The sequence below is a fragment of the Lipotes vexillifer genome, unplaced genomic scaffold (genome assembly GCF_000442215.2).
Source record: "Lipotes vexillifer unplaced genomic scaffold, Lipotes_vexillifer_v1.1 scaffold753, whole genome shotgun sequence".
Taxonomy (NCBI): Eukaryota; Metazoa; Chordata; class Mammalia; order Artiodactyla; family Lipotidae; genus Lipotes; species Lipotes vexillifer.
Window position 1 is genome coordinate 2,030,265 of NW_006783618.1, and position 12,131 is coordinate 2,042,395.

Here is a 12,131-nt window from a genome sequence, read left to right on the forward strand (position 1 = left end):
CGGCCGCTGAGCCCGCGCGTCCGGAGCCTGTGCTCCGCAACGGGAGAGGCCACAGCAGTGAGAGGCCCGCGTAGCGCAAAAAAAAAAAAAAAAAAAAAAAAAAAAAAAAAAAATCACCTCCACCAAACCATCCTCTGCAAGCAGCCAGGGATTTATCTAAAACTCTACTTTGAACATACCACTGCTTACCTGTAAGCCCCCTCGTGACCTCAAGGGGAAGGCCGGCCTCCTTGAGGTGCCAGCAGAGCCCTCCACGCTCTCCTTCCTGCTGCCTCCTGCTCACCGCTCTGGCCCCGGCTCTGCTGCCCCCTCTTCACTCACCCTGGGCTTTGGTCGCCCCAAAGGATCCTCCCACTCATCGTGTGTTTCAGGCCCCCGTGCCTCTACTCAGTGCCGTTCCCCCTTCCGACATGCCTTTTCTTCTCTGTGTGGTGAATTCCTCCTTAGCCTTCAAGATTCAGGTCAAAGCTGCCAATTCCAGAAGCCGCCCCTGGCCTTCGCCTCCACCACCACTGCATTGCCAGAGTTCATTCCTCCTTCTTTCTGCTCCCAGGGCTACTTGTCTCTACCCCCACCGTAGTATTCTTCACCCTAATGATTTTTTAAGTATCTGCCCCCCTCTTGGATGGCGAGCAGCTTGAGGACAGAGAACAGATCTGATTCATTTTGTGGCCCCTCAGAGCCTCCTGTGATGCCTGGCCCAAACAGGTATTTGATAAACGCTTGTTGAATCAATGACTCGCATCTGAAATTTCCTGGACTCTCCCCACACCCCAAGCCCAAGGTAGTGGTCAGGTAGGAGAAAGAGGACTTGAATTGTAAATTCAGGAGCCCTGAGAAAGGGGAGCCAGTGCGGTGCTGGTGGTGAAAGTGGGGTGTCTCTCATCCTTTCCTTCCTGTAGCCCCAGCAAAGATCATATCCTTTGGGGGCACCGTGACCACACCCTGGATGAGAGATGTCCGGCTGCCTTGCAATTCGGTGGGAGACCCAGCCCCTGCCGTGAAGTGGACCAAGGACAGGTGTGTGCGGGACCCCGCAGGGATAGGTGACCCCCAGGGATGGGCACAGCAGAAGAGCCATGAAGAGAACCAATGTCCCTCCCTTCCAGCGACTCAGTCACCTCCAGCCCTGCAGGGGCCCAGCCAGGTACACGGCTTCCACTCTCACACACAGGCCTGACCTCCCTGGCTCCCCTCTGTTGGCTGCCAAGGATCCCCCTTCCCTGGGTGACTGAAGAGGCCAAGATTCCTGGATATGCCCGGGAAGCACTGAGTAATAGCCCAAGAATCCAGGGTCCCCGAGCCAGCCCCCTACTGCTCCCAGCTCCAGCTGCCTGCAGACCTGGGGGAGGCCCCCGGAGGAGGGGATGCCTGCTATAACCCATCCCCCACCCCCGCAGCGAAGACTCGGCCGTCCCCGTGTCCATGGATGGGCACTGGCTCATCCACACCAATGGCACGTTGCTGCTGCGTGCAGTGAAGGCTGAGGACTCGGGCTACTACACCTGCACAGCCACCAACACTGGGGGCTTCGACACCATCATCGTCAACCTTCTGGTGCAAGGTGAGACGCTGCGAGGCGGGTGGGGCTGCGGTGGGGACGGGGATGGAGGAATTCCATCGCGTGAGAGAGAGGGTTGTGGAACGGAAGAAGACCCGCCACTGGGGAGACAGAGCCTTGGTGGATCAGAGGGTCCCCGTGGAAGCGGGGGCAGGAGGGCTAGAGAGGAGAATGAGCAAGAGTGAGGGTGGCACCGAGAGGGTGGGACAGCCAGCCCCTCGCCCTCAACCCACCCCAGTGTCAGAGGTTAACCCTCTGGTGCGGGCTGGTGGCTCTCCCCTCACAGTTCCCCCGGACCAACCCCGCCTAACTGTCTCCAAAACCTCCGCTTCGTCCATCACCCTGACCTGGATTCCAGGTGACAATGGGGGCAGCTCCATCCGAGGTGAGAGGGGTCTGGATGAGGAGTGGGGAGACAGGGGAAGGAATTCTGGGCCCAGGGGCAGAGGAAGGGCTTCGTTCACTCCCACTGCTCGTCCTCATAATGCTTAGGAAATAATGGGGGGAGGGGCGATTCAGACCACAGGGAAGTTACCCAAGTGCCCTGGAAAATATACCAGCCTAGACGTCTGGGCTTTCCAACACCCACCCTCCTTGCCACTGGTGAGCTGTGTGAGCCTGAGGCAGTCCGTTTTCTTAGGAAGCCTGTCTTCTTCTCTGGGCCTTAGTTTCCACATCTGTAAAAGTAGACAAATGTTCTAGGTAGTGCCTCTCAACCTTAAACATGCATATGAATCACCAGGGGATCTTGTAAGAGCACAGATTCTGATTCAGGGGGTCTGGAGCGGAGGCTGAGAATCTGCATGTCTAACAAGCTCCCAAGTGATGCTGATGCTTCGGGGCCAGGGGACTAAATATGGAGTAGCAGGGTCTAAATAGGACCCCTTGTAAGCCTCACAGCTCCGGTTTCTGCTCCCCTCCCCACCTTGGCTTCTCAACCCTAACACAAGCGCTGACAGGAGAGAGCCCTACAGCTCACCCAAGGGCCTTTCCGTTTTGCATCGAATATGCATCCACCCCATCCCAGTGGCCAAAGCACCCCCTGCCCCCTGCGGCGCCCAGCCCCATGATGCCTGTTGGGGTACCCCAGGCCCCGCCCTGCCCGACCTGAGCCAGGCAAACCTCCCGGGCAGGCTTCGTGCTGCAGTACTCGGTGGACAACAGCGAGGAGTGGAAGGATGTGTTCGTCAGCTCGAGCGAGCGGTCCTTCAGGCTGGACAGCCTCAAGTGTGGCACCTGGTACAAGGTGAAGCTGGCGGCCAAGAACAGCGTGGGCTCCGGGCGCATCAGTGAGATCATCGAGGCCAAGACCCACGGGCGGGGTAAGGCCCAGGGCGGGTGGAAGGCTGCTGGGGTAGGGAAGGAGGGCACAGGGGAGCATGGAGACTCAAGGGGAGACTCCACCTAGGTCCCATCACCACAGCATCGGATGAGTCACGGTAGCAGAAACGGGCCCCGCCTCCCTGCAGTGGGATGGCAGATGCGTGGCTCGCCTCTTCCTCTTTCCTGCATCTGTCTTCCTCCTTGGCCAGGCCCTTCTCTCCTTGTCCTTCTCTCCCTCCTCTTCTTCCTCCCCCTCTGTCCCCTGGAGCATCCCTACTCCCATCTGCGCCTCCCACCGATCCCCTGGAGCCACTGTGGTCCCAGCTGCCCAGGGAAATCTTTCCCAGTCTCTCTAACCTCTCTCTCTCCCTCTGGCCCCCCAGAGCCCTCCTTCAGCAAAGACCAGCACCTCTTCACCCACATCAACTCCACACATGCTCGGCTTAACCTGCAGGGCTGGAGCAACGGGGGCTGCCCTATCACAGCCATCGTGCTGGAGTACCGGCCCAAGGGCACCTGGGCCTGGCAGGGCCTGCGCGCCAACAGGTCGGGGGAGGTGTTTCTGACCGAGCTGCGAGAGGCCACGTGGTACGAGCTGCGCATGAGGGCTTGCAACAGCGCTGGCTGCGGCAACGAGACCACCCAGTTCGCCACCCTGGACTACGATGGCAGTGAGTCGGAAACGGTGGGCAGGGCTGGAGCAAGGTGCTGCCAGGGAAGCTGGCAGAGAGGCAGACATGTAAAGAGATGGGCACGCAAATAGAAAAGAGGCAGGACTATAGTCAGGGACAAAGGCGGACAGGTGAATAAGCAAGCAAAGGACAGGCCAAGGAGCAGCAGACGGGTACAGGTAAGTGGGTAGATATACCTGTGACCAACACAGATGTATAGGCAGACAAGCAGGTCAGTAACGCTAAAGACAGAGGGCCCTTGAATGTGCAACCCTTGCTCTCCGTTGCTTCAAAGAGATGAGAGGGGGCTTCCCTGGTGGTTCAGTGGTTGAGAGTCCGCCTGCCGGTGCAGGGGACACGGGTTCGTGCCCCGGTCCGGGAAGATCCCACATGCCGCGGAGCGGCTGGGCCCGTGAGCCACGGCCGCTGAGCCTGCGCGTCCGGAGCCTGTGCTCCGCAACGGAAGAGGCCACAACTGTGAGAGGCCCGCGTACCGCAAAAAAAAAAAAAAAAGAGAGAGATGAGAGGGAGGTAAAGATGCAGTTGCGGTCCTGCCCTACAAGAACCCTCTGCTCAGATGGTACATTAGCCAAGACAGGGTAGCCTGTGCTGCAGTAACAAGTAAACACTAAAAGCTTCCATAAAGATTTGTTTCTCACTCTCGTAACACCTTGTGAGGGTTGGCTGGCCACCATCTTTAGCTATGCCGTCTTGAACATATAGCCTCCGTGGTCACCAACAAGAGAGAGAGAAAAAAGGCACAGCAGTTCCTAACTGCCCTGGCCAGGAGGCGATACTCATCATTTCTAGTCGCACTCTGTTGTCCAGAACTAGTAACATGGTTCTAACCTAACTGTCAGGAAGTCTGGGGAATGTAGATGAGCACACGGATGTTTAGTGAGTACTAAACTGGTATCTGCCACATGGGGGCACCTCACACTCATGCACACACATGCATTTAAGCACATAGAGGGCTGAATTCATAGGGACCAGCTGTCACAAGCTAAATTGAGCCTACCTATGTGTTAAGGAAACAGAATAAAAGTGGTATCGGAAGGGGATGGGCTCAAACAAGGAAGGCTTCATGAAGGAGATGACTCTTAAGTGAGGTTTTGAAACAAGCAAGCATCGGGGCTGGGCAGAAGGCTATGTCAGCAGAAGAACTCAACATTGCCTCCTTGCAGCCCCCAAGGTTAGCAGATTGATTTCGCCCACGGGATGGGGAGCAGGGAGAGAATGCAGGGTGTTTAGTGGCTTTTGCCTCCATCTGGGGAAGAGAACACAGGATCCCACTTCCCTGACTTTTCTCTCCTACGGTCCTCACCATCCCCCTCCACCTTACCAGCTGGATGTGGGCATCTAAGTTCAGCGTTCTAGAAATGAACACTGAACTCCAGCAAGCAGAGTAGACTATCTCTGAGAGACTTTAGGAAAATTCTAAAAGGAAGTCATTAACATCATATGCAGTATAAAAACTACACAACTGTTAATGGCAGTCCTGATGGGACCAGAATTAGGGGGAGCAGAGGGGAGAGTTGGAGCTCTGCACCAGGAAGTAGAGATCAGAGTGAGACCCAAGGCAGCAAAGGAGGTCCAAGGGCTACCTTGCCCATGAGACTCTGCATAACACTCAACTCATAATGGACAACGGACTCCCTTCTTCACGCCTGTTCAGGCACCATCCCGCCCATCAAGTCTGCACAAGGCGAGGGGGACGATGTGAAGCAGCTGTTCACCATTGGCTGCCCGGTCATCCTGGCCACCCTGGGGGTGGCACTGCTCTTCATCGTTCGCAAGAAGAGGAAAGAGAAGCGGCTGAAGCGACTCCGAGGTGGGCGAGTTTCCTATGGGCTTCCTGGGAGGGAGTGCTGACCCTCAGCCCCGCTGGCCACTTTCCACTGGCTCACAGCACCATCTGGACAAGGGAGCGTGCCTGTGTCCCCTTGAAGGGAGGGCTGCCACTCCAGCCTTCTGAAACCCCTTAGTTGTTCACTGCTTCCGCCTCTATGCCCCCAGGTCTTTGTGCCTGCCCTCACCAGGGCTGACTTTTAGAGGTACACAGTGGTAACACCATATTGCTTGTTAAAATATTTAAACATTTCCATGTTGATTGGTAAATAGATGTTGCTCCCTTCTACCCTGGGTGCTCCATTCTCTCATATAGGATCCCCGAGACTTTCCTAGGACCCAGCCACTAAAGAGTAGACCTGCGAGTGGCCTCTAGGACTTTGCTCTGGTTTGACTGAGCTGTTCCCATGCCTTGTCAGGTGCTAAATATTTTTAATATCATCCCCTGTCCCAACACCTGCTACCATAGTCTGGCATGAATGGGTCTGATTTACCTTGATTTCCCCAGGACCCACTAGTTGCTTAATAAGTGTCTGTTCACACATCTGAAAAACATTTATTGAGTATCTGCTGTATTGTAGATACTGCCAGACATTGGAGGTATAAAGATGAATGAAGAAGAAACAGCCCATGCCCTTATAGAATTCACAGCCAAGGCACAATAATAGCACAGAAGAGGGAATGACTAAGGCTGCCTAGGGTGTTTGTTTAGGAGTTGGGTAGATGAAAGGATGGTTCAGTGGGTGGTTAATGGTTGTTAAATGGATGGATGGTTGGGTGGATGGATGGAAGATTGGATGGTCGATGGATTGATAGTTGAATCGATAGTTGGTTGGATCAATGGAAGGATGGATGGATGGATACTTGGATGGATAGATGGATGATAAGATGGATAAATGGTTGTATGAATGGATGATTGGATGAATGGTTGAATAGATGAATGGATAATTAGATGAATGGTTGAAGAGATGGTTGTACAGATGATTAGATGGTTGGATGGGTTGACGGTTGAATGGAGGAATGGTTGGATCAGTGGATGGCTGGCTGGCTGGCTGGCTGGCTGGATGGGTAGTTGAATGAATGCATGATGTATGGGTGGGATGGATTGACAGGTGGATAGATCAATAATGAATGGATGGATGAGTGGGTAGATAGATGGTTGAATTCGTTCATGAAGCTAGATTCGATCTAACAGATCATTCTCAGTTATCAGAGGTCTAGTGGATTACCTGGGTCCTTTGCTTCTCCTCTCTTATCAATTCCTAACCTGAGAGTCCTGAACCTCTTCAAGGCTCCTCTGAGACAAAGCAGTGACCCTCAAATCCATCCATGGACTTTTGGGGGACAGATGTCCTAGAGAAGGAAATGAAGCTTCTTGGTTGATGTCATCTGGAGATACCCATTGACCCCCCTCCACTTCATTCCCCACTCTCTCCTCTCCCCAACAGACAACTGAGGATAGACCTACCACTGGTGCCCATTTCCAGACTTCTATGATGTTTTGTTTGATTAGAGTCGATTCAGGAAGCTGATGGAGCACGTTACATACCCTCTGCTTCGGGGAGGATCTCCCTATTAGATAAAAATCTGAGGAAAGGAAAGCAGAACTGAGCCAAATCCTGAATTGGGAGCAGTGAGACCTTATGTTTTGGACTGTCTCAGAGCTCCTTACATTTCTTCCCAGGAGACAAGCCCCTGGCCCCATTTTAGGAAGTTCTCCCACCTTATTCCCCATGCCTCTTCCAAGTCTCATCCCTCTCAGACTCCATTCTCACTCAGTCCCCTCTCTCTACTGTTTTGCAGATGCAAAGAGTTTGGCAGAAATGTTAATAAGGTGGGTGTCACATAGCTGCTTCCTCTCTCCTCCCCTCCCCCTTCCTCCCTTCAGGGTACAGGTTTCTAAGACCCCACTGTCCTGCAAAACCCCTCCCCCAACCCATTATGGCTGCTGAGTCACCCACCTCCAACCCTTCTCTCCACAGCAAGAACAACCGAAGCTTTGACACCCCCGTGAAGGGGCCACCCCAGGGCCCACGGCTACACATTGACATCCCCAGGGTCCAGCTACTCATCGAGGACAAGGAGGGCATCAAGCAGCTGGGTGAGTGACAGGTGCCATGAGCTCTCTGTCCTGCTGAGTGTGCTTCCCCAGGCCACATCCCACGAAAGGCAACCGCCAGTCCTCACACAGTGCCCAGGGTTCCAGAAGCAGCCCCATCAACAACTCAACAACCTAGGAACTCGCTGCGGCTTCTCTCAAGGACTAGGTTTCCTCCTCCGTTGATGGGAAGGCTTGACCTGACCTTTCTTGGTTTCATTGTTGGATAAAGACAAAGAGAAATTTGGGAAGCAAAGATGGTGCCCAGAGGGAAGGACTGCTGCTGATTATACTTCTTCCCCCAGGAGATGACAAGGCCACCATCCCTGTGACCGACGCTGAGTTCAGCCAAGCTGTCAACCCGCAGAGTTTCTGCACCGGTGTCTCCTTGCACCACCCAGCCCTCATCCAGAGCACAGGACCCCTCATCGACATGTCTGACATCCGGCCAGGCACCAGTATGCATTATCCCTGGGGAGACAGCCCTCCTCCCACACGGGGTTTCGTGGGCACAGCATAAGACAGAGGTGACATTTTTTTTAAAAAGGAGGGAGGAGCAGCGTAGAAGAAGGGAAAGCGCCACTGGAATTAGAGTCTAGAGACCTTGGTTATAGACTCACTAGCTATGGCCTTGGGCATGTCACTAACCTTATCTCTCTGGGCCTCAGTTTCCTTACCTAGAAGTTTTGAGAGGGTTAGTTGTTCTTTCTCCCCAAGGGCCTTCTGCATCTTCCACTGTGACTCTGGACATAAGCATAGAATACATCCAGGACTGTAGGAATGAGTGGACAGTCATGAGGCAGCAGGAGATGAGGTGACATTCTTCCCAGGCTGAAGGAAAAGACAGGGTGGCCGGGGAGGACTAGGAAGCTGCCCAGTGCCCGACGCTGCCGCTCCCCTCCTCCGCAGATAGCTGTGTGGTCACAGGAAAGGCAGCTCGCTCAGCTTTCCCAGGGGAGCTTCTGTGGCCGCTTCTGCCTCCTCCCTTGCTCCTGCTGCCCTTTCTGGTAAATGCCAGCTGCCCAAGCCTGAATGCCTGCAGCTGGAGGGTACTAGCTCTTGCTTCCTCTGTGCAGATCCAGTGTCCAGGAAGAATGTAAAGTCAGCCCACAGCACCCGGAACCGGTACTCAAGCCAGTGGACTCTGACCAAGTGCCAGGCCTCCACACCCGCCCGCACCCTCACCTCCGACTGGCGCACTGTGGGCTCCCAGCATGGTGTCACTGTCACCGAGAGTGACAGCTACAGTGCCAGCCTCTCCCAGGACACAGGTAAAAGCCCAAGGACCTGCCTTCATTCTCCTCCAGCCCCCCATTATCCATCTCCACCTTTGGTTTTCCCAACTCCTACCTGCCAGCTGTTGGAGTCCAAGGCACAGGTCAGTTTCGTTTCCAGCTGGTCACTGACTCGCTCTGCGGCTATGACAAAAACACTTGACCTAGCGGAGCTCTGCTTGGTCAAGGATTTCATTTTGCTCTCCCAAAAGATGACAGAGAAAATGGTACACGTGATGTTTGCTGGAGAAAAGGCTAAGTGTTGCTCAGAAGATGATGCTTATTTTCAAGAATGAAAGACGTGGGCTTCCCTGGTGGCACAGAAGTTGAGAGTCCGCCTGCCGATGCAGGGGACACGGGCTCGTGGCCCAGTCCGGGAGGATCCCACGTGCCGCGGAGCGGCTGGGCCCGTGAGCCATGGCCGCTGAGCCTGCGCGTCCGGAGCCTGTGCTCCGCAACGGGAGAGGCCACGACAGTGAGAGGCCCGCCTACTGAAAAAAAAAAAAAAAAAAAAAAAAAAAAAAAAAAAAAAAAAAAAAAAAAAAAAAAAAAAAAAAAAAAAAAAAAAAAAAGAATGAAAGATGTTCTGCCCTTCATTAGGCAGCACATCAAATATCCCACTTCTGCCACCACCACTACCTTCACAGGCGGAGAGCAGGATCTTGTGAGCCTGGTCCACTCCATAGTCAGGCTTTCAGATGGCTGCTGGGCTTATGGGTAGGGGAACTGCTCAGTCTGATCTCATTTACACCCTTTCCCCATAAACCCACTGTATTTTTTATCGAGATATGACTGACGTATAACATGTAGTTTCAGGTGTATGACATAATGATCTGATATTTGTAATATATTGCAAAATGATCACCACAGTAAGTCTAGTTAACATCCATCACCATGTATAGTTACAATTTTTTTTCTTATAATGAGAACTTTAAAGAACTACTCTCTTAGCAACTTCCAAATATTCAATACAGTGTTATTAACTATAGTTATCATGCTGTACATTACATCCCCATGACTTATTTATAACCGGAAGTTTGTACCTTTTGACCACCTTCACCCATTTTGCCCAACTCCCACCCCCCACCTTTGGCCACCACCAATCTATTCTCTGTATCAGTGAGCTTGGGGGTTTTGTTTGTTGTTGTTGGGGGTTTTTTAGATTCCACATATAAGTGAGATCATACAGTGTTTGTCTTTCTCTGTCTGATTTGTTTCACTTAGCATGATGCCCTCAAGGTCCATCCATATCTTCCCAAATGGCAAGGTTTCCTTTTTTATGGCTGAGTAGTATCTCATTTTGTGTGTGTGCGTGTGTGTGTGTGTGTGTGTGCGCGCGTGTGTGTGTATATATATCACATATTCTTTATTTACTCATCCACCGATGGACATGCAGGTGCTTCCATGTCTTGGCTACTGTAAATAATGCTGCAGTGAATATGGGGGGGTGCCACTCATTTCCCCTCAACTCTGCGCCTTCCATCTCCCCAGACAAAGGACGGAACAGCATGGTGTCCACGGAGAGCGCCTCTTCCACCTATGAGGAGCTGGCCCGGGCCTACGAACATGCTAAGCTGGAGGAACAACTGCAGCATGCCAAGTTTGAGATCACCGAATGCTTCATCTCCGACAGCTCCTCTGACCAGATGACCACAGGCACCAATGAGAACGCTGACAGCATGACATCCATGAGCACACCCTCAGAGCCTGGCATCTGCCGCTTCACCGCCTCCCCACCCAAGCCCCAGGATGCCGACCGGGGCAAAAATGTGGCTGTGCCCATCCCTCACCGGGCCAACAAGAGTGAGCGCTCAGACCACCTCCTTTGCTGTGTCCCCTGCCCCCAAACCCCACGAGCCCTGGCTAGACCTAGCCCTAACTGCACCTGGGTCCTGCCAGCATCCCAGCACGGCTCCTTGGCAGTCGGGGGGTAGCGCAAAGAACAAGGACTTGGGAGCAAGCAGATCAGGGCGCACATCCTGGCTTAACCTCTTAATACTGCTGTGACCTTGGGCAAGTCATTTAACCTCTCTGGCCTTAATTTTCTCATTTGTAAAATGCAACTGATAGCATATACTTTGCATTGTTGTAAGGACCGTTGGAAATGATATACGTGCCTGGCACATAGTAGGTTCTCATTAAGTAGTGATCATTCCCTTAATCTGAAGCTATGCCAGGATGGAAAGAGACTGCTTATGGGGTCAGCTGCCCAATGGCCATTGGTCTCAATACTGTTTGAACTTAATCTAAACCCAAAGGAGCAATCCTGGCAGTTCAGCCCGTGGTGGCCAAACCTCATGGTGGGCAATGACCTAGCCTGACTGGGAACCATCTGATTCCAGGGACCTGGCCAGAGCATGTGTCCTTTGGGGTCAGCAGGGCAGGTCTAGGATAACCAGGGGGAGGGGAGCAGGGAAGCCCCCCAGCAGGCATTAGGGCCACAGGGTGCAAGGCCCAGGCTGTCAAAGCAGGCGATCTGGTCTTCTCAGCACTGGCCTTGCTAAGTGGCCGTGCCGACCTAGGGGCTCAGGGTCATCTAGAGAAGAGCCTGGGGTAACAGAAATTACAAAGACTTAGGAGACGAGCAGCCCTGAATGACTCCCCCTCCCTGTGTAGCTGTGTGAATTTGGGCAAATTACTTAATCTCTCTGAACCTCAGTTTCCTCACTTGCAAAATGCAGGCAGGTATTAACCTAGGCAGGGGGCTGTGGGGACTAAACGAGATGACCTAAGGAAAGTGCCTGGCCCGGTGGACGGGAGAGAGGCACGTGCACAGGCGAGGGTGCTCGCAGGGCAGAGGGATCAGCATGTGAGGGTCCTAGAAGCTTGCCCCGTGGAGGCCCTTTAAGAAACTAGGAACATTCTGCCTGGACAGGAGACGAAGGAGAGGGGCGGGGAAGTGCGGCTGTGACTTCAGATGTCAAAGGCCGCGGTGAGAAAGAGGGGGAGCCTTGCTCTGGGGGTCCTCAGAGGACAGAATCGGGCTGAATGTGGGGAAGTGACAGGGAGCGTCATTCCTCTCCTCCTCGGAGTAAAGAAAAGCTTTCCAGGGAACTCCCCGGCGGTCCAGTGGTTGAGACTTGGCGCTTTCACCGCCATGGACCTGGGCTCGATCCCTGGTCGGGGAACTAAGATCCCGCAAGCCACGCAGCGTGGCCAAAAACAATGCTTTCTAACAGCCAGCGCTCTTAGGACGTCCCTGTTTAGAAATGAGCTCTTCACCAGCTGAAGCTGATCGGCTATAGTGATCAATTAACAATGGGTATCAATTTACTGAGCATCGCCGTGCACCAGCCACCGTGCTAAGCGCTTTCCTTGCTTTATCTTATTCCCTCCTCACAGTATTCCTGTAGGGA

At 53.4% G+C, this 12,131-nt stretch overlaps 1 protein-coding gene across 1 annotated transcript in view; it reads left to right on the top strand.

Annotated features, from left to right (window-relative positions):
- The window catches only part of DSCAML1 (DS cell adhesion molecule like 1), a 352,214-nt gene that overhangs the window by 338,855 nt on the left and 1,228 nt on the right, over nucleotides 1-12,131 (top strand). Inside the window, exons 22-32 of the mRNA XM_007456333.1 lie at nucleotides 903-1,020; nucleotides 1,401-1,564; nucleotides 1,848-1,946; nucleotides 2,695-2,883; nucleotides 3,268-3,555; nucleotides 5,231-5,386; nucleotides 7,207-7,237; nucleotides 7,386-7,504; nucleotides 7,807-7,959; nucleotides 8,578-8,772; nucleotides 10,267-10,578. Coding sequence (XP_007456395.1) covers nucleotides 903-1,020; nucleotides 1,401-1,564; nucleotides 1,848-1,946; nucleotides 2,695-2,883; nucleotides 3,268-3,555; nucleotides 5,231-5,386; nucleotides 7,207-7,237; nucleotides 7,386-7,504; nucleotides 7,807-7,959; nucleotides 8,578-8,772; nucleotides 10,267-10,578 — 1,824 coding nt within the window. The remainder of the gene's footprint in view (nucleotides 1-902; nucleotides 1,021-1,400; nucleotides 1,565-1,847; nucleotides 1,947-2,694; nucleotides 2,884-3,267; nucleotides 3,556-5,230; nucleotides 5,387-7,206; nucleotides 7,238-7,385; nucleotides 7,505-7,806; nucleotides 7,960-8,577; nucleotides 8,773-10,266; nucleotides 10,579-12,131) is intronic.